The following is a 22,825-nucleotide window of genomic DNA, read 5'->3' as shown; positions in this document are numbered from 1 at the left end:
AAGTACATGCCGGTCAGTTGGTTTCCAGCTCAGAGGCTATGGGGGGCGTTTTCAACTTACACAGGGCCTCGGGGGGGGGGGCATGGGAGAGGGCATTTTTGCCCTCTCCAGGCTCCAGGGAAGCCTCTAGAGCCTGGGGAGGGTGAAAAATGAGCCTACCAGGCCCACCAGAAGTTGGAAATGGGCCATTTCTTGCCTCCAGAGGGACTCCAGGTGGAGGGGAAGGCCATTTTCACCCTCCCCAGGCACTGAATTATGGGTGTGGGCACTTGCGCACGCACTTTTGGCACCCATGGGAAAAAAGGTTTGCCATCACAGGTCTAGGAAGTCTGAAGTCATTTTTTTTCTTTCTTGAATTGGGTACCATGGGCTGCCTCGCTCAGGCCAATAAGACAAATATTTTCTTAAGGAACTTGGTGCTCTTATGAGAAATCAAAAGTGTCATATTCATAGATAAAATACTTTTTATACAAAATATAATATTTCTTACAATGAATAATCAATCTTATGTACAATAAAGATCAACCTGTATAGGCTAGAATATGTATACAGTGGTCCCCCGATTATCGTGAGGGTTCCGTTCCAGGACCCCTCGCGATGATCGGTTTTTCGCGAAGTAGCGGTGCGGAAGTAAAAACACCATCTGCGCATGCACAGATGGTGTTTTTACTTCCGCCGCAGCAGCGAGGAGCCGAAGATTGGGGTTTCCCCGCCGCCCACGCAAACTCCTCGCTGCTGCCGCGCCCGCCGCTTGTCCGCCCGCCGCTTGTCCGCCACCTGCCTGCCCGCGCGCCCGCCCTTCGCCCGCCCACGCCGTTCGCTCGTGCCGCTTCCCAGCTGAGTCCTGAAGCGAACTTCCGCGTTTGGCTTCAGGACTCAGCTGGGAAGCGGCGCTGGGGTTTCCCCGCCGCCCACGCAAACTCCTCGCTGATGCCCGCCGCTCGCCCTCCTGCCAGCAAGAGGGGGAAGACCCAGGGAAGCCACCCAGCAGCTGATCTGCCCGGCGCCATCTACGCATGCGTGGCCATAGAAAAAAAGGGCGCGCATGCGCAGATGGTGTTTTTACTTCCGGGTTGAAAAATCGCGATATAGCCTTTCGCAATGATCGGGATCGCGAAACTCGGGGGATCACTGTATATGCATGGTCAAAGATTAAATCTTGAATTTCTTTCTCTCACTCTTAATAAGGGTTATTGTTGTTGTTGTTATTGGATTACCTGCTGCCACTTCTTATGCTACTTTACAAATTACAGTTGTCCCAGAGTTTTGATTTTGTCTCTTTCTTTCCAGCCCTTGCAACTCATAACTTCAATTTCCATCCTACCATTAAATATGTGATTGGCTAATAAAAATTTCTGAAAACAATTTAACTAGAAATTGAATAGCTCTCTTTTTGCCCTCTGTACAAATAGTCCTCGACTTACAACAGTTTGTTAAAATGACCATTCAAAGTTACAGCAGCGCTGTAAAAAACCTATGACTTATGACCAATTTTTCACATTTAAGACCGTTGTAGCACCGCTATGGTCATGTGATTTATATTTCGATGCTTGACAACTGACTCACATGTATAATAGTTGCAGTGTTCCAGAGTCATATGATCCCCTTTTGTGACCTTCTGACAAGCAAAGGCAATGGGGAATTCAGATTCACATAACAACCTTATTACTAATTTAACAACTGCAATAATTAGCTTAACAAATATGGCAGGAAAAGTAGTAAAATGGGGCAAAACTCATTTCTCACTTAACAACATACATTCTTGGGCTCAATTGTGGTCGTAAATTGAGGACCACCTGTAGTTAAAAACAGGTTTTTGTTTGTGCAGTAGAGAAAACACTACTAGCGAGTTAACAATCTCTGAAATATTCTAAGATAGAAGGATCCTACCGTCTTTCCCCGAAAGTAAGACAGTGTCTTACTTTCTTTTTATCCCCAAAAGCCCCACTATGTCTTACTTTCGGGGTATGTCTTATATTGGAAAAAAATTGTCGAGCACAACGGGGGCGGGGTGGGGCCGGCTCCGCTCCGGCTGGCGGCGGAAGAAGCCAGGCCCGGGCGCTTGACTCCCACGGCGCTCGCTGACCCAAGGCTTCGAGTCCTCGCCGGGCCGAATCAAGAGCACACCGGGGGCGGGGTGGGGTGGGAAAAAGGAGGGCGGTCGGGGAGGCAAAGAGGGGGGAAAGGGTGACGGTCCCTTTAAAGGGCTTTACCTGTCGCCGGCCTTGACCCGGTTGCGTAGGTGACCCGGACGTGGAAGTGGGAGGGGAGGACGTGACCCGGAGGCGCATGGTGCGAGGGTCAATATGCCGCTACCCGTTCAAGTCTTCAATTTGCAGGTATCGAGGAAGTTTCGAGGGGGTCGCTTGGGGGGGGGGCGGGGGAGGTCTGGCCGCGGGGCGTGTCTCGAGGCATAATTCAGGCGGTGGCGGGAAGGAGGCTTCAGCGGCGGCGGTGACGGCTGCCGAACGGCTCCTCCGGTGGGGTCAGCAGCCCATGTGTTGTTTTCGGAGGCTTCCCCCCTCCCGGCTGCCTCCTTGAGGAGGGGCGCGCGGGAGGCAGGGGCGGCCTCGAGTGGAGGCAGAACCGTTGCCCCAAGGCCGAGGGGTTGGTCGCGGACGCCAGAGGGAGAGGCCCCGCCGCCTAATGCACTCGGCTCTGCTGCTCCCGCCCAACCCGGTCCGCTTCCCTCCTCGCTGTCTCTTTGCTTTCTGTGTAGACGCGGTAACAGTGACCTTCTCGGGGGCTGCTGGCCAGCCGAAGGGTTGGTCCGTAGTTTCTCACTCTACGTACGGGCTGAGAACGCTTAAATAGACATTTATAAGGCTAAAAGAGGAATGGGACAAGACGGCGCACAGCTAGATGAGAGGGAGGCGGCAATACCCCCGTGTTTCCCCGAAAGTAAGACATATGTCTTACTTTCGGGGTACGGCTTATATCAGCCTACCCCCCGAAACCCCCCAATACGTCTTACAATCGGGGGTGTCTTACTATTGGGGAATATTTAAATATTTAACTGACTCCAATGAATCTGAAATAAATATTCCTCTCTTTTACAGAAACAAACAATATTTGTTTCATCAACCTTTTAAAATAGTGATTTCCTGTTTTAAGATACAGTATAAGTTTTCAACCTCTGGCGCCCAATAGATACATTTGGAAACTTGACAACACGTGAAAAAGATATCAGATTTCTAAATGATAGCTGTATATGAAAATTTCATAAAGTGCTGTAATTTTTAATACACATATTTTTCCAATGATTTTTCCTGCTAGCAGAACGTGGCTTCAAAAAAGACACATATCATATGAATACAAATTAAAACTTAAAATACCCTATTCTAATTTCATTATGCCCTAAAATATTCATAGATACAGCCATTTTCAACAATTTTTAAAACTGAAAATTCAAAGGCAGAGAAAAATTTGAATTACAGTGATCCCCCGGTTATTGCGTCCCCGACCATTGCGAATGGGCTACATCGCGATTTTTCAACCCGGAAGTAAAAACACCATCTGCGCATGTGCGCCCTTTTTTCCTATGGCCACACATGCGTAGATGGTGTTCCCCGCCGGGCAGATCAGCTGCTGGGCGGCTTCTCTGGGTCTTTCCCCTCTTGCTGGCGGGAGGGCGAGAAGCCCCCCCCCAGCACCCGCTCGCCCTCCGTTCGCCCGCCCTTCGCCCGGCCACCCGCCATTTGCTCGCTGCTCGCCCGGCCACCCGGGTTCGTTTGGCTTCGGGACTCAGTTGGGAAGCGGCACGGGTGTTTTAAAAGGTCTCCGCCGGCATGGGGGGCTTCTTAGCACCCCCCAAACCCGGGTTGGGGGTTCGGGGGGGGTAGGAAGCCCCCCATGCCGGCGGAGACCTTTTAAAACACCCGTGCCGCTTCCCAGCTGAGTCCTCAAGCCAAGCGCAGAAGTTAGCCTTGAATCCCTTTGAATCCCGCCGCTTCTGCGGGATACGGGCGATGGGCGGGGCGAGCTGCCACAGCCCCTGGCTTCCGCGCCGCTCGTCCCACCCACCGCCCGTATCCAGCAGAAGCTGCTGGATTCAAAGTGCTGGGGTGGGGGGCTGTCGGGACAAGCCGCGCACAAAGGCCGAGGCGAGGCTGAGCAGGAGGAGAAGCCAACCAGCGAGGCGGTGGGCTGGGAGCCGCAGGTGAAAGGAGCTCGGGCATCGGAGCGCGGCGCCAGGCATTGTTCTCCGGACCCCGCCCGCAGCCTGGAGAGGGAAAGGGCCGCCGCGGGCGGGGTCCGGAGAACAATGTCCGAGCTCCTTTCGCCTGCGGCTCCCAGCCCACCGCCTGTCTCCTGCTGCCCGGTTTAGCCAGGACACGAGCGGCGAAATGACTTGGAGGAATGTGAAGCTGAAACCGGCCGGGACACCCCCCACCCCCCACATTCCTCCAAGTCATTTCGCCTGCTGCCCGGTTTAGCCAGGACACGAGCGGCGAAATGACTTGGAGGAATGTGAAGCTGAAACCGGCCGGGACACCCCCCACCCCCCACATTCCTCCAAGTCATTTCGCCTGCTGCCCGGTTTAGCCAGGACACGAGCGGCGAAATGACTTGGAGGAATGTGAAGCCGGTTTCAGCTTCACATTCCTCCAAGTCATTTCGCCGCTCGTGTCCTGGCTAAACCGGGCAGCAGGAGACAGGCGGTGGGCTGGGAGCCGCAGGCGAAAGGAGCTCGGACATTGTTCTCCGGACCCCGCCCGCTCAGCCCCGCGGCGGCCCTTTCCCTCTCCAGGCTGTGGGCGGGGTCCGGAGAACAATGCCTGGCGCCGCGCTCCGATGCCCGAGCTCCTTTCACCTGCGGCTCCCAGCCCACCGCCTCGCTGGGACTCAGCTCGAAAGCGGCGACAGCCAGCGCGGAGAAGCCGTTCGCCGGCGCTGGCTGTCGGCGCTTTGGGGCTGAGTCCCGAAGCGAATTCGCTCCGGGACTCAGCTCGAAAGCGGTGACAGCCAGCGCGGAGAAGCCGTTCGCCGGCGCTGGCTGTCGGCGCTTTGGGGCTGAGTCCCGGAGCGAATTCGCTCCGGGACTCAGCTCGAAAGCGGCGACAGCCAGCGCGGAGAAGCCGTTCGCCGGCGCTGGCTGTCGGCGCTTTGGGGCTGAGTCCCGGAGCGAATTCGCTCCGGGACTCAGCTCGAAAGCGCCGACAGCCAGCGCGGCTGTTTTAAAATGTCGCCGCCGGCATGGGGGGCTTGCCAGCACCCCCCGGACCCCCAACCCGGGTTTGGGGGGCTGCTAGGAAGCCCCCCATGCCGGCGGCGACATTTTAAAACAGCCCCGCCGCCCCCAATCTTCGGCTCCTCGCTAGCGCTGCGGGAGTAAAAACACCATCTGCACATGCGCAGAGGGTGTTTTTACTTCCGCAGCGCTACTTCGCGAAAACCCGCTCGTTGCGGGGGGTCCTGGAACGGACCCCTCGCAACGAGCGGGGGATCACTGTATATAGACCTCTGATACCTTAGAGATTTCTGTCAGTCAGAGAAAACTGTCTAAGAAAACCTTAAATACAGTAAAACAGACCTTAAAACAGGCAAAAGTTGGACTTGACTTGTATTGTGTTATTTTGAGGGGACAGCACATTTATACTGTTATACAAGCTGTATACTCACTACTTTACATTGTAGACAAGTGCCACTTCTTCAGTGTTGTCACATGAAAAAATATACTTAAATATTTACAAAATGTGAGGAGGTGTATCCCCTTCGAGTCTGCGGAGATGGGCGGCATATAAATCCAATAAATCTAATCTAATCTAATCTACTGACATACAGAATATATACTGCATCTACCTGACTTTTCCACTAAACCCTCTAACATGCACCAAAATAAAGTACAATGTCTGATTTTTGACTTTCTGCAAGACAAATACATGGTTATTTTTAATACTGAAAGGAGTTTACATTCAAAATAGCAACAACAATGAAAAATTAAAATAATAAGATATCTAACATGTTTCAGTGAATAATTATTTGGGGATACTAGAATATTATTTTCCTTGTATTGCACGTTGAGAGACCACACTATCAAGCTATTATGAAACAACCAGACTAACAGATCATAGTAGCCTACATTGACATTTTCAAAGTAGAACAATTCAGGTCACTCAGTAATAATACTTAAAAAATATCAAGAACACCAATAAGTGAATAAAAAACAAAATTAGGTTGCCCTTAGGTGTATTTAAACCAATAAAAGCAGTTGCGGAAGAGGTATGCATTTTTCCTATGCAATTACCTATGAGCTAAGTTAAAAACATGCTGAATTAATATTCATAACAAATAATTTTTTTTGAATTACATGTATGGTAAGTAAGTGCATTAGATGTATAAACAATTTTCAATGTAGCTGTCAAGAAAATACAAAGGAATAAATTCCATCTGTTTTTTCGATTCTACACAAAAGCCTACTACTTTTAATTTGATACTTATCATGCTTTATTGGAAACTGAATCTTAAATCCATATTTGCACAAAACTGGAGCTTAACTGTTAATGTTCACAAAACACATTTACTGGGGATACTAGTTTCCAAATATGTGGACTCTCAGAGACTGAATAGTTGACCCTTAGTCTCCCTCTTAATGAGCCCAAATAATTGAAAGGCAGCATCCATCCATCCATTGTATGAATGAATGCATGCAAGCGTCCAATCATCCCTCCATCTGGGCAACAAGATTTTCACAAAAGAGAATGTCCTGTTTTATACACTGGGTTGAAAAACCTGCTAACTCAAAATGATATATTTATTGTGGTATGTTGTGAATCTATCCATTCTGATCCTTAAACTATGATTTGTGGGAAAATTAAAGTTAAACATGAGGAAATGGAAACAAAATTTTGATTACATTATAGAATTTGAAATCTGGCAACAAGCATGGGAGAGAAACTTAAAAATGACTTTAGCCACATCTTACAAAGAGAATTGGTTCAAAATGTATTATAGATAGCACATAACACCTGTACAATTAGCTAGAATCGACAAAAAATGCCTATCAAAATGTTGGAAATGTAAAAGCGAAATTGGCTCTTATTATCATCTGTGGTGGAAGTGTGACAAAGTAAATGTTTCTGGAATACAATTACAAATTGGTTGGAAGAAAATTTAGGAGTTAAAATAGAAAAAAATCCAGAAAGCTTTTTGCTAGGAATATTCCAGCAAAAATTAGAAAAACAGCACATATATTTGATTATCCACATAACTACTGCGGCCAGGTTAATTTATGCCCAATATTGGAAGAATGAAGAAATTCCCCAAGAGGAAGAGATCAGAGAAAAAGTCATACTCTGTGCAGAAATGGATAAATTAACTTTAGAAATCAAAAATAAGGAAGAATCAGATTTTTATAAATGTTGGGAGAGGTTCTATTTGTGGCTAGAGAAAAAAGGAAAAAACCGTGGTTAGAATAAGATCAGAAAAACATTTATTTGACAAAACATTGCCTGGTATTAGAATCTATTGTTAATATTAAGATATAGAATGCTTTGTATAATTTAAGATGTGTATTCTTTTTCAAAACTGGCGTATGCAAATAATTTAATAGAGCTATAATCATAGTTCCCTCTAAGCTAAGCAGTGAGCAATCGCTCACTTAAAAATCATCATCAACTGAGAGTTTTCCAAACCTGCCCAGAAGCCGAGAGGGAAAGAGTGAGAGGGAAGGAGAGAGAGAGGAAGAGAGAGAAACAGATAGAAAAAAGAGAGGAAGGAAAAGAGAAAGAAAAAGAATGGGAGTAAGGAAGAGAGAAAGAAAATCAAAATCTAGTTTGAAACTAGCTCAACTATTTAAGTGGCATTTTGATATTGATAGAGTTGCCCTATTATGAGCTCACTGTTATAGACACACAGTACAGTATTTTATTTTGAAATTCTCTGAGGCAAAACAGGGTGGGTTTTTTATTTGTTTGTTTGTTTATTTATTTATTATTTCTGTGCCACCCAGTCCCGAAGGGACTGCCGCTCAGACACTATAGTTCCCCCCCCCCCAAAAAAAAATTAGAGGGAACACTGGCTATAATAGAATGTTATCATAGTTGGAACCGTTTTTTCTATAGGATATGCTGCAAACATGTCCAAACACTATTTGTTTTTTCTTTGTTCTATGGTTTTTTGTTTTTTTAAATGTAATTGTATTGATTTATGTATTGTATATATATATATGTATATAAATAAAATTTTCTAATTAAAAAACAACAACTATGATTTGTGGTTATGTTGCACAAACTCAAAGTCAATATAGTTTTTCAATTCATTGTTAACTATAGCATTATTATTTTTTGCTTTATAGTTGCTGTTGTGAGATGGATAGAAATATACACAGATTTTTTAAAAAAAATCCTGTAATCCCTTTTATCATGGTGGAGTTATGGCAATTGAATGGAGCCGAGTCTTTACTGGCCTGGTGCCCTTCCTTATGTCTACACGGAATTCACAGCAGATAGATTCTCTTTGCACTATGACAGAGAAACATCTGTCGGACTGCCTAGGACTGAACTCTCAACCTTTAAGTAGGAGGCAAGCACCTTCACCTCTAGGCTACTGAGCTGCTCTAGCCATATACGCTGATTAGTTATCCAAATGACAAGTTTAGCAAAGATTTAGCAAAAAACTTACCCCCCACTCCCCCATTCCTCCTCAAAATCCCAACTAAACTGGCCTGGTTTAAAGTTAAGTACTGTACTTCTTTTCCTTTTTTTCAGATGAAGCATATGAAAACATATTTTTACACAAATAAGAGACAACTGTTTTCTATTGAAAACTTCTTATAATCTAGCTACTCAAAACTTTTTTTTAAAAAAAATAAATTTTGCCTTTAAAAAAGATTTATTCCACCACTGTTTTTGGAAACTTGTGTATTTTTGTTAAATCAACAAAATATGTTGTCTTTCAGACAGTATTCTCTAAAATTTTGTAGTGATTCCAATGAGTGAGCGGCATGAGGCCTGTAGGCTTCATAAATTGATAACCATTCTTCAATCCCCCATTGCACCATCAAAGTTCAACAATGTGCTTTTTCAATTTTCTTTTTTCTTTTAAAACATGCACATAAAAAAAGTTTTTAAAAAAGTTTTAAAAAAAGTCTTAACAAATGAATATAGCACTCAAATGCCCCCTCCCTCAGGAAAAGGGAGAGGGGCGGCATACAAATCTAAATAATAAATAAATAAAATAAATAAATAAATAAAACAGATCAAATATTTTCAGCTGTGACACAATTATCAATTTCTTCCTCCAGGAGACCATAATTCAAAAAGAGACATAATGCAGTCTTTTTGTTTCCAATATTGTTCCCTCCAATGATAAAGGATTATTCAATAAAATTACTAAAAACAAGTCTTCCCTGCCCATAAAAAGGTTTGCATGTTTCCGATCTGTCTATAATTGTCAATAAATGAAGTTTTTGGAATACAGCTCTCATTATTTGCAGTCACTATGACATACCGGTAAGTTGTATTCTAATACAACTGAGGAGTACTATGCTGTAAAAATCAGCTCTAGCAAATAGCCAAAAAATTAATGTCAAATTCATAATAGGTTACAGTTTCTGTGAGTGAATACAGTTGAGAGAAATCATGCCATGTGAATTATACAAGTGTTTCAAACATTAGAGCTCCTTTAAATATGTACGATCTCTTCCTCTTCATGCTCTTTATATTGCATTTACTATTTAAATAATGGTTGCATTCACATAATAAACTAATCTATAATTTGTTTATATGTTTGCTGAATAAGCAATAAGCCAGAAACTTATTGGTTGGTTATTAACTATTAAGCCCTATATGGCTCAGGGACAGGCTATTTATGGGACCACCTCTTGCTGCATACTTCCCTGAGACCAATAAGAGCTCACAGAGTTGGCCTCCTCCGGGTCCCGTCGACTAAGCAATGCAGGTTGGCGGACCACGGAGGAGGGTCTTCTCTGTGGCTGCCCTGGCTCTTTGGAACCAGCTTCCACCCAATGTCCATACCGCCCTCATCCTGCTGGCCTCTCATAAAGCCACGAAGACCTGGCTGTGTCAGCAGGCCTGGGGCCCATAAATTTTACATCCTAGATGGCCAATTTTATGAATGGTGTGCATGTGTATGACTGTAACTGTCTTTTATTCCTTATGGGGTTTTTCATTTGATAACGTTTTAGTTTTAGAAATGTTCGACTTCTTTTATCTTTTGTATCTATTTTATTGTATTTTTATCATTGCTGTAAGCCGCCCTGAGTCCTTCGGGATTATGCGGCATAGAAGTCGAAATAAACAAACAAACTACGGTAACTAACTAACTTACTTTATGGCTTAGAGCAGTTTGTAGCCATTCACAATTATGTGTTTGGAGTGGAAGTGTGCAGGTAAGAAATAATTATATTGTACTATATTAACATAGAAACATAGAAGTCTGACGGCAGAAAAAGACCTCCTGGTCCATCTAGTCTGCCCTTATACTATTTTCTAGTATATACAATTAAAAATGAGTATGTTCATTTGCAGTAGTAAAATATATATATGCATAATTAAACCTTAATTTTACAAAATTTCATTTAGTAGAAATCAGATGTGACAGATAATTTGATTTCACTCGTTCCAACAATTCCAGTTTGAAATGGCTCTATTTTAGATACACACATACGTACCCATATTTTTCTGAATATACGAAACAATTCCCCCCCTCCCCAAAGGTTGGAAATGGTGCGTCTTATACACTGAATGCAGACATTTTTAACTTCCTAATGCCCTACCTACATGAAAACAGGTACGCAAAGGGTTTGGAAGATATGCAGAGGCTAGGGGAGGGCACAAATGCCATTTTTTGTGAAAAAATTGTGGGTTGGGGGAAGGCTTGAGTGCAGAGGGTTTGGAAGGTCTGCAGAGTGCTCTTTGGGGCTGGGGGGAGGGCAAACACTTTCTCCCCTTATTTAGCTCTTTGAAATCTTGGTGTGTCTTACATATCAGTGGGTCTTGTAGTTGGAAAAATATGGTATATACGTATGTACATACGTACATACATACATACAATTTGTTGAATTGCTTGCCTTGCGGCTAGGTATTTTCTATAAGGTTCTCCCCATACCAGTCCACTACTATATTAGATATTACATATGCAGTAATATCTTATTTTGTTTTAAAGTTAATACTAATAATGCAATGAAATTCATGTTTAAACAGACAAAATAGATAAACTATAGCAAATTGTACAGCAAACCAATCATTATGAAGAGTTTTCTGTAATTAGCTTCTGTACCAATGGTCCACATTTATCCTTTTCAATCAAGAACTCTGTCTGCAGAAATTTATTGTTCTCAACTCTTCTTTCACATAAAATAAAATCTGCTCCCTAAACTCATTCCATACAATATACATACCCCTCCTATCTTAAACTTACTTCCTCCAAACTTTTGAAACCTAATGAATTTTAAATTAAGGTTGGGCACCAACAGTTTTGTTGTTCCCATTAGATATAGGCAACTTAATATAATAACAGAGTTGGAAGAATTCTAGTACAAATCTCTGCTCAATACCATTTCAGACAAATAGTTGCTCAATCTCTTCTTAGAATCTTTCAGTGATGGAGCACTCATTACTTCTGATGGCATGGTATGTTACTGCCTTAAGCTATCTATGAAAATAATAATAATACCGGCGGGATAAGAAATCTAAAACAAAATGTATGTCATAAGGCCCCAGGTAGAACAAGTTTATCAACAGAAGGAAAAGCTGCCAAAGATGGAATTGAGGCTTTATCCTAAGCTCTGCCAGACTTCTTGTGACAAAGAAAAGAAGAACGAAGGTTTTACTATTCCTTCTCCAATATTCCTCTCGAACTACAAACATCTAGAGGAGAATTACGGTAGTAACACTAACTACAGGGCTATGCAAGGGAATTGGGAAGGGCAAACAAAGTTGGACAATCTCCAAGAACAGACCTTGCTCTTTTGCTGTCCTCACATGGGGATATCTAAGTTATCCTAATGTTTCTGCGATATGGTCTCCGGGACATAGAACTGGAGCCAAAGAGTGCTTTTTAACTATTTTTGGAATTCTAGTTCTTTATACTTCAGTAGTAACTGATACTGCTTCCTCAAACAACAAATTATTTTCAATAGCAAATATTCTTTCTTCCCCTTTATATTTTTTTCTTCATTGCTTCATGAGGATGAATTCTGACAGCATATAATAGAATGTATGAAGTTTAATAAAATAATTATAATATAAACAATTGTCCTTTGGTGGGAATAGAATAGTTATTATTATAAAATTCACACAGAACTGGAGGGCTAAATTTCTATCTCTCGGTGCTTCAATAGTCCAAATGTATTTTATTATTATTTAATACTCCAGATGTATTTAATATTCCACTATGTATAAATGATGTAACATATAATCAAGGTACGCAGGCAGTGATATTTCAAAGTCTTTAGTAGATCCTTTAAATGCCAGTCCAAAAATTGTAGAACCGTTTTTAAAGATGACATGGAAATTATGAAAAATGTGAATTCTAATTATGTTTAAGTTTAAATCAAGCATTCAATTCAAATTAATTGCTGATAGATAGCTCCCAGCACACCAAAGTCCAAAGGCTCTCTTTAGAGATATATTTGTTTTCAGCTCAGCCTACTCATTGTAATAATTATTGTGTGAACCAGTCCAGTGTTATTAAAAACAATTCTAAAAATCTTAATTTGTATCTCCTTCCACGCAATGAACTTATTTATTTATTGTATTTATATGCCGCTCATTCCAAAGCGGACTCAGAGTGGTTAACAAGTGGGATAAATACAATAGTATTAAAATACAATCAAAATTGCATAATAAAATCAATAATATAATAACAATAAAATAAAAACTTTAAAAGAACCATACACACACAGCAAACAATATAATTCCAGGCCTGCTGGAAAAGCCAGGTTTAATACATGTGCATATATTAAAATTAGTGAGAAAACTTGTAGTAAAATGTTATTAGAAAATACAATCGCGCCATAGTGCTGTTTTAAACATTAATCTCCTATCTTTAATACCTATAAGAAAAGTCAGGCTTCCTACTAATTTAAAATGTGATGATTCTGACAATTAATAGCAGCCAAGCAGGGCCAGCATACTTAACTCAACACAAACTGATCCACATTTTTGGGAAGATAATAGCAATTATTCATTGGTCAGTATGTAAGTTATTCAAAATTACTTGCATGTAACAAAATGGTATTTTTCTGAAAATTTGGAAACTTTCAACTTAACTTTTAAGTACATATACATACTTTGTTGAAAGCTTAAGTTGAACACATATCTTAAAATATGAACTCCAACTTTGCTTTAAGATTATTTGGTTATAACTGCAAATAACTATGCAGTGACAAATGCAGATAATAAAAATGGAAGAATAGTTAGACTCTCCCTTCACAACAGACTGCAGTGCCATTTACTCGGGGTGCTGTTATCACGTTTCTCTTACCAGGCAAAGGATTGCTCTAAATAATCTGTAGGGAACCTTATGGCTTATAGTCTACAGTTCTGTACACGACCACTCTAAAATAAATTATTCATTAGTAAACTTTACAGCCCTTATGGATAGGTCTGGACTTCTATTCTTCTGCAAAGCAGTGAATAAACCTCAGGGAGTCATAATAAAGATTCAAGAAAAGGCATACAAAGGTTGCCTCAAAAAGAGAGGCATAATTACAACGAAGTGCATACTATTTTCTGATAAATAATTCCCATTACGTTCACTTTACTGATTAGCCTGTTATCTGAAAATATAACCATATTCAGTTCGGAGTATATAAGTGCATACTTTCACTTTCCTCCTAAAATATCACAAACTTTATAGGACAAGCAATAATCACAGTTCCATATGGTATTTCATTTGTTTCCTGAACTTATACTCTTGATGTTATGCAAATTCTTTTATTAAGGTATTAACCAGCACTCTAATCCCAAAAACTCAGATGAATTAACAACTAATTCCTCTTAATTAATGCTTTATTAGAGTGAAGATTATTCTATCCCTTTGTAACTCTAGCACTCACAGCCTTTCTGCTTTTAGAGGATGTAAACTGCACCTGAACTTTGATTAATCTCCAATGAAAAAACATTTCACAGATACTGGAGTATCTACCAAACATGTTTTGGGGGGGTGTCTATAAAAGTATAATAATAATGTCTTTTGAATTACTATAAAAAGTAGAATGCAGAGGAAATGTGCATGATTTTTAGAATTTATATCAGGGGTCCCCAAGCTTGGCAACTTTAAGAATTGTGGACTTCAACTCCCAGAATTCTCCAGCCAGCTATGAATTCTGGGAGTTGAAGTCCAGAAATCTTAAAATTGCCAAGTTTGAAGAACTCTTGTTTAAATCACCACATTACATTATTTCTAGAAGATAAGGGAGCCAACATATTTAAGTACAGCATGCTCTCTGTAGCACATTTCACTCAAGAAAATAAAATGCTGCATATCGAATCAGCTGAAAGGTTTCAGTTTCAAAAGCATAGTAGTCTAGTACAGCTGGATAGTGTTGAAATAAAAAGTGAAGAGTGGGGACACAGTTACAGCACCTTCGGGCAGCTCCTTAAATCAATTGTGTCTTTCTTTAGGACTATAAAGACAACACAATTACTTAAAGAAATTACCATGAACTGTTATGTGAACACGATACATCCTTCAAATCATCTTTTCTCTTTTTCATTCCAGATCACTGCACACTGTAAGTATAGCATCAAGACTCATCAGATGGAGTCAAATCATTCTGAATACAAGCAGGATCAACTTCTAAGGAAGGCCTTTTGACTTCTCAGTCTAAAATACTGAGCTTTCCTGGTAGGTTCTCTGTTAAGTATGAACCAACATAACCATGCTTAATTTCAAGATGTTAACATTCCTTTTATTACAACTTTTTCAAAGTTCTGAAGAGTGTAAAAGGGTATTTTATATTGAGAAAAGTAAGCAACATGCATTGCTATATTTTTATTTTTTTCCTCACATTCTACCAAATGCTGTGACATAACCTTTCCCAGTATTCTTCAAAAGGTATACCTAAACCATTTATTTTGGTAAGTAGAGTGCAGGTTATGTTAAAGTGATCTGACTAATCTCTAGCAATTATAATGCCCCCACATTTGAAAATGTATTGAACATCACAGTATATATGAAAGATATAAAGAGTGCACACTAACCAGTCGTTTGCTATAACGGATCCGTTCTTCTTCAGGCTCCATCTCAGACTCTTCTGATGAGAGTGAGAAGGATATATCAGAACTACTATCTTCTTCCTCTTCCTCCTTGAGATAAGAAAAAGGAAACATTGTATCAGAGATTCCCATTCAATACTTTCCTTAGGCCTTCCAAAACACATCATACCTTCAGATATTTTGAATTTTAGTTTCCTCCTCCCATATTGATTGGAAAATATTTTAGTAGATTTCATTCGGACAACTACAGTGTTTACAATCTAAGTTTGATCTGGCAGTTGCATAAGAGAAACATATTAATGCATTTATTAAATTTATAAGGCCATGCAAGTCTATCATGATTCTGGATGGCATAAAACATTAAAATGATATAAACAATAAAGAACAGTGCTGTCTGGACATGCCAACGAAACATATCAATCTATCATACAGATCCACCACCTATCATAGTCTAATGCCTGAGAGAATAGCCATGTTTAAACCACATGGGATCTCTGGGAATCTGATGACATATACATTTAATAAATAACATTTTTTTTAAAGGTAGGATAAGGGCCATATGAATGCATACAATAGGTGCTGTGGCAGAGAAGGCCTCCTTTCCATCAGGTGACACTGAACAATGGGAACTCAGAACATGTCAACTATGTGCACTTGTACAAGAGGGACAGAAATTGCTGAAGAAAGATGGTTCTTAGATTACAAATTCTATACCATGAAGACTTTATAAGTGCCATCAACACTTTGAGTTGTATCCAGAAACTTACTGAAAACTTATGAAACAGACATTTCATTCTGCCTGTGCTACTGCATTCTAAATCAGCTGCTTCTGAGAGGTCTTCCATAACTTGCCCAGTGCTAAAGTACAGATGTATGTTGATTTGTGGCATGGAATAAGTAATTTTTAAATGGGTTGAAAAACCAATTTAAGAAAAAATACACCCATTTAATTAAAAATATTTTCATTTATTTATAGAAAGCATTTCAAAATACTAATACTATGATGATAAAGATAGTTTTTATAATTATTAAGACATCTGTAAAACAATTCCAATTTGACTTATAATGCATTGTAATTATTTAATACTAGGAGAGTAACTTTGTTCAGCTTGAGGAATATTTAGTAAAGGAATTTCTAATATTATATCAACTATCCTCAAACTGTGAGTCAAGATCACCAAAAGAATCACAAGCAATCACAAGGTGTCTTGGTCTTTAAAAAACTTCATCAGGCTTGCTCAGGCAAAGGAGAACAGTGTAAAAACTTGTTCTGGGCTTTGCTCCTAATTTTCTCTATACAAGTTCACAGTGGGAAGCAACAAAGTATAAGAACCCCTACAATAATGGATTAAAGCAATGAGTAAAAGTGATATGCAGTATTTGTTTCATGCCCAACCCTAACATCACTATAATTATTTTTACCCATGAGGACAAATTTGCATAATATTCTGATGGGGGTTGCTACCATGGAAAGCTTGTGATCCATTGACTTACACTGTACTATAAACCGAAAGTGAGCTGCCTGTTGCCCTTCTACTCTTTAAAGCACAACTGAGGTGAGGAATCTTAGGAGTTATATTTCGGACAGCCACATGTTATCTAACCATGATTTAAATGCATATTGATGTAATATATTTAGAAGTTAGTTACAGCCATAACAACAAGAGCAGCAGCAAAATTCTTTTTAATACTTTAGGATATATCACACTAGTCACAATTTACAATTTCAACAATTATATGTGTTGGCAATTTGATGTTTCTTTACAGCACTATTGTGAAGCATATGTACCATAATCATAATTTTGCTGCATAATTATAAAAGGACTCCTGTAATTAAAAGTTTATACAGCAGAATAAATCTGATATTACAACTGTTGAACGCTAAAAGCCTATATAAAAATAAGAACATATATGCCACAAAACTGATGAATGAAGAGAGGATCCATTATAAGTAACACAGGAATCCATCTTTGGAAACTCTATAATAGGAACTTATATAAAAATTGCTTATAAATAAAAATACATGTTAAAACAAACTGCCTAACTTGTTTTAGTCACAGTTTGAAAACTAACAAGAGTTAAATTCTGCCTTGGTGATTTGAAGTATAAATAGCAAGGAATTGGGTGGAGTAAGGGAAATTCAGAGATGTCTACTTGCTCCCAACACCAATCTCACTTGTTGTCCCAAGATCCCAGAGCCAATAAAATATTTCAGAATAATACTGGTAAAAGGAGTCAGAAATTAGGGTAGAACAATTATCTGGATTTTAAGCATATTACATATTTTCACTGACAAAATGTAGAGAAGGAGCAGGGGAAGTATTAAATATAGCATTATTTACAAAACGACAGAATATAAAACCAAAGTTAGATCTTACCAGGTCTCTGATTTTCCTCTGCCCCTTTCTAGGGCACGAAAAAGAAAAGAAAACCACAATAAATTCCCGATCGTCTTCAAAAGCTGGAGATCTTTCGTATCCAGAAAGGGCAGGAAGCCTTCACACAAAGAGTTAACCAACTTCCTTCTGGGGAGTGAGGATTGCCGGGGTGGGGGGGTGGGGGTGTACTGGAGGGCATATACTATACGCCGACTTCTCTCCACAAAGCTCGGCTCGGAGGGGGGAGGGTGTCCTGAGAAACTGTAACCTCTCTTCACCTTCGCTCCCAAAACGATCAACTCTGAGGCAGTAACTCGAGGCAGGGAAGGGGGGGGGGGGGCACACGAAACTCCCACAAAGTCCCTGGTGCGACATTAAACTCTCTCCTAGGTCCGACTGATCAGAAGATAAATAAGCTTTCCCTTATCGATCTGGCCCCACTCAAATCCCTGGAAATCCCCCATTCAAGACCAGTCTCGCCCACACGCACCTTCAGCCTTCCCAGTCTCTCAACTTGCCTCTGGAGCTTCTGCCCATCCCTCCGATTCTCACCTCAGTAGCCTTGGCTCATTTCAAATGCCTCCAAGCGAGCTTAACCCGCCCCCCCCCCCGGTTATTCTCGGCCCCATCTTGGGCTTTTCAGGGTGGCCCCCCGAACTCGCACCCAAGCCTCAAGCCTTGTCGCTTCCACTTCCATCACCCCCCCCCTTCCCCGGGATACAGCCACAGTCTTCCGCTACGAAGGACCACTAGGCACCCTCGCGTGGGTTCTCTGGGCCTGGTAGCGCTCCATCAGTCAATCCCTCAACCCCGCCGTCATTCGCCCTCCTTCCCTTCCCGCCGCCCCCAGATTCTTCTCCTCACATAGAAGCAGCCGCCGCCATTTTGAACCCGTCAGACTCTCACATACACACATACTCGGTCGCCATACTGCGCCTGCGCGGCATATCCTTCCCTCTCTGACCCCTCCCAACAAGCAAGGCCTCTCCGTGCGCACGCGCGCTTTTCTCCACCTGGAGTTGAACCCTTTTATAACTGCGCACGCGTAGAAGCGGAATCTACTTTGGCCTAGACTTGACCAGTGGAAACGCATGCGTAGTATTTCTTTATTTATTTATCTATCTATCTTTCTACTTTATCTATCTCCCTTCTTCGCTCTCTTCTCGCGTCCCCTGATTTGGCCGGAGATTTACGTAAAAATTGGGGGCTTTCTGTTGCGCCACCTAGCGGGAATAGTACGAATATTCCGAGGCATGCGCAATGATCGTCTCCTGGCTTCACGGAGGGAAAAAGAGCTCTGAGGCGAACGTTCGATATGGTGTTTATTCTGGATAAGAGTTATTGATCTTCCTGGAACTGATCCGGAATAGGGAAATTAAGGATTCTGTTTTACATGTTATGCCCGTAGGCTAATTCTCGCGCGCTTTATGTTAATCAGAAGCTTTATCTGACGCAGTTACCAAGTGAAGAAGGATGAGGGGCATTAAAACTCATTAGTAGGCCTGCTTAGAAAAAAGTGTGCCTATCAAGATTATCCTATTAAGAACAGCCCTTCGTGTTTCTCCCCAGCTTTACGGAAGAGACGAGGGGGATGGCGGGGCAGCCGCTCTCGGCAACTTTTGCTTTTCTTTCAGTAACTGACGGAGAACTGACTATACCGCGTCGTTTTAAGTTCTAGGAGATAATTTGAAAATTGCTACTAAATAAAGAAAAAAAATACGTTCTGGCTGGTTTTTATTCGCTATCCATTATCTTGCCCGACAATCCAGAACTGTGACAGAAAATCGGGCACAGACGGTTTTCTGTCACAATTCTGGATCGTAACGAGAAGACCTTTGGTTTGGAGTCGGCTTTCAGAAAGTGATACAAAGAGGCAGAAAAAAGCCTCACATTTCAAAATCTCTATAAAGCGTTTTAAGGAGGGTGGAGGGGATATATAGACTGACACCAATTTAACAAGCTAATTAGATTTTGCCGATAGCTGTTATTTATTTATTATTTATTTAGATTTGTATGCCGCCCCTCTCCGCAGACTCGGTTATTGCATAAGAGTCAGCCAATGTTTCTTAAGTTTCACAAAAGTGAGCTATTATCCTAATATTTTTTGAGGCAAGAGTTGAGAAAAGTCTTCCTGAGGAATATTTCAGTGGTAGATAGTCCACTACTTACCACACAATTGTGTCCAAATTTTCTGCTGCTAAGCAAAACAGTTAAGTGAGTTTTGCCCTATTTTCTACCTTTCTTGCCATAGTGAATCACTGCAGTTATGAGGTTAGTAACACAGTTGTGAAGTTAGTAACACAGTCAATCTTTTGACTTTGCTTGTCAGAAGGTGATCACATGACCCTAGACACTGCAACTCATAAATAAATTCTAATTGGCAAATATCTGAATTTTGTTCACATGCCCCGGAAAATGCTGCAACAGGGACCATTATAAGTTGACGCTATAAGCCTCTTACAAAGAAAACCTATATAAAATGTTTTATCGTTAGCACTTCGCCCCGGCCAGACTTGCCAAAATTCAGACTCAACATGTTGGAAGTGCAAAATAGCTCGTGGTACATATTATCATCTATGGTAGGTATGCCCAGTGGCAAGAAAATTTTGGAACATGATTAGGAATTGAATAAAGGAAATGATAGAATACAAAATAGAATTAAATCCAGAAACATATCTATTAGGGATTGTAAGAGGGCAACGCACAAAAGCATTATACAGTGTTCCCTCGATTTTCGCGGGGGATGCGTTCCGAGACTGCCCTCGAAAGTTGAATTTCCGTGAAGTAGAGATGCGAAAGTAAATATACTATTTTTGGCTATGAACAGTATCACAAGCCTTTCCTTAACACTTTAAACCCCTGAATTGCAATTTCCCATTCCCTTAGCAACCATTTAGGTTATTACTCACCATGTTTATTTATTAAAGTTTATTTTAAAAAATATTTATTAAAGGCAGATGAAAGTTTGGCGATGACCTATGACGTCATTGGGTGAAAAAAACCGTGGAATAGGGAAAAAACCCGCGAAGTATTTTTTAATATTTTTGAAAAACTCTGGTATAGACTTCGCAAAGACCGAACCCGCGAAAATCGAGGGAACACTGTACATCTTATTATACATATATTAACAGCCACTAGACTAGCCTTCACACAGACATGGAAGGACGAAAATTCCCCCGATAGAGAACATGGTGATAAAAAAAATGTTGGATTGTGAAAAAATGAGTTGACTTACCTTAGAACTACAGAACTGTCAGAAATAATTCTTTACTATGTGGGAAAAATTCTATATTTGGCATGAAAAATAAATAGATAAATAAAAAGAAGTTAAGAGTAACTGTAAATATTAACACTAAAGGAAACTATTATTGTGATAGATTAATAATGTGATAGAGGCAGGGATGGGCTTTTGCCTGGATGGAGGGGAACACAGTGGGGTAGCGAAAATGGAGCTCCACCCCAGAGCACCCAATTTGCACTGAAAGATGTTGAAAGAAAATGCAGGGCGACCTGCATAAGCTAGGCCCACAGTGTGGTAGTAAAAAATTTGGTAGCCCTTCACTGGATAGAGGGACATACAGTGGTCCCTCGACTTTCACGGGTTCAACTTTTGCGGAAAGCCTATACCACAGGTTTTCAAAAAATAAATAAATAAAATAAAAAATTTGAAAACCTGTGGTTTTTTTTAATTTTTAAAATGTATTTAAAGAAGCCGTCTTTATATAAAAGCTCCACTTCTGCCTCAGCCTCCCGATCCTTCCCCTTTAATTCTCGGAGCGTTGGTACGCTCCACTTGAAGAGCTTTACTGCCACCCGCTGCTGCCAATTTTGCTGCTGCCGATTTCACCACCGCAGGGCCCCTCAGCTGTTTGGTGGCCCATGTGTCTTCTGTTGGCTGTGGCAGTGGCAGGAGGTGCAATCTGGACAGCGGCGGCCAAGGCTTAGCCTCCTCGCCAGACCTGTCTTCTTTCAGTGCCAGCGCCGCATGGGGAGAAGGCCTTCGGTGGCCATGGGTGAGCCTCTGGATCCAGAGGCACAAGACAGCCTGATGGATGGGCAGCAAAAGGGGCCGGTGGTCTGGGCTGGTCAGCGTCCTGACGGGCAAGCTGGAGGGATATCCTGGGAGCTGCTCCTCCACTTTCGGGATGCCACTGCCAATTTTGCTGCTGCCGATTTCGCCGCCGCTGGGCCTCTCAGCTGTTTGGCGACCCACGTGTCAGCCGCTGCTGCCCAGATTGAGCCTCCTGCTGCCGCCGCGACCGACAGAAAACACGTGGGCCGCCAGACAGCTGAGAGGCCCAGTGGTGGCAAGATCTGTGGTGACAGCAACAGCAGTAGCATGTATGTGCAGGCTGCCGAGCAACTGAGATGCCTCCACTCCAGCCTCTGCCACCACCACCTGTGCCCTAGAGCGTAGCAAAGCCCCCAGATTGCCACCCCATTGCCCCAGCGGGTTCTGGGGTTAAGTAAAACCAGGAATGGAGGAGGGAGGGGGAGGAAGAAAGGAAGCATCTCTACTTCGCGGAAATTCGACTTTCGTGGGCGGTCTCGGAACGCATCCCCCGCGAAAATCAAGGGAACACTATATATGCATAGAAATTTTTATATACTACAGAAATGCAAAATGTATACATTTTATATGTTTTTTATTGTCTTTTTTGTTCCTGTATTATTTTTTAAAATTCAATAAAACCTATTTAAAAAAAGAAAAGAAAAACAATCATTCACTTTTTTCAGAGCTGTTGTAACATCGAATGGTCATTAAACAAATGTTTATAAGTTGAGGACTATTTGACAAGGCTCATTTCAAAAAGTTTTTTTAAAAAATACTCTCCAAATTTGAAATGAGATATTAATAGAGAGTGGTAGTAAAAGCAAAGATTGCTTACCTGTTCTTTTATGAGCAGACTAATTGTATGTTTCTCCAATCAGAAATATTTTTCAACTAGCTGATATCCATGCTTTGCTACAAAACTATGTGATGGGGCTTGATAAATTGACATGTAAAGACTTAAAGTCCTCGGAGAGGGGCGGCATACAGATCCAATAAATAAATAAATAATAATTAATGAGTAGTTAAAAAAAGAGACTTATTTCATTAGAGATGGTAAGCTAAGCTTATATTACAGTTGAAGACCTTATTTGCATAGCATAGACTAGTGATGGTGAATCTTTTTGTTTCACATGCCAAAAATGGAGGTGAGGGTGGGTCGCACCATGTGTGCCCACACTCAAAATTCCATGCGCCGCCCCCGCTCCTGG

General features: G+C 41.4%; 1 protein-coding gene across 2 annotated transcripts in view; it reads right to left on the bottom strand.

Moving 5' to 3' along the window:
• The window catches only part of KDM2A (lysine demethylase 2A), a 74,571-nt gene extending 56,064 nt beyond the window's left edge, over positions 1-18,507 (bottom strand). Inside the window, exons 1-3 of one of the 2 annotated variants that reach the window (XM_070727638.1) lie at positions 18,482-18,507; positions 17,564-17,591; positions 15,171-15,275 (exon numbers count right to left, since the gene is read on the bottom strand). In XM_070727638.1, coding sequence (XP_070583739.1) covers positions 15,171-15,275; positions 17,564-17,591; positions 18,482-18,492 — 144 coding nt within the window. In that variant the 5' untranslated portion in view covers positions 18,493-18,507. Of the gene's footprint in view, positions 1-15,170; positions 15,276-17,563; positions 17,592-18,427 lie in introns of both variants that reach the window. The other variant, XM_070727649.1, reaches the window with a different exon arrangement.
• Positions 18,508-22,825: the final 4,318 nt, after the last annotated feature.

This window comes from Erythrolamprus reginae, chromosome 1 (genome assembly GCF_031021105.1).
Source record: "Erythrolamprus reginae isolate rEryReg1 chromosome 1, rEryReg1.hap1, whole genome shotgun sequence".
Taxonomy (NCBI): Eukaryota; Metazoa; Chordata; class Lepidosauria; order Squamata; family Dipsadidae; genus Erythrolamprus; species Erythrolamprus reginae.
This window is presented reverse-complemented; position numbering and strand designations above follow the sequence as displayed.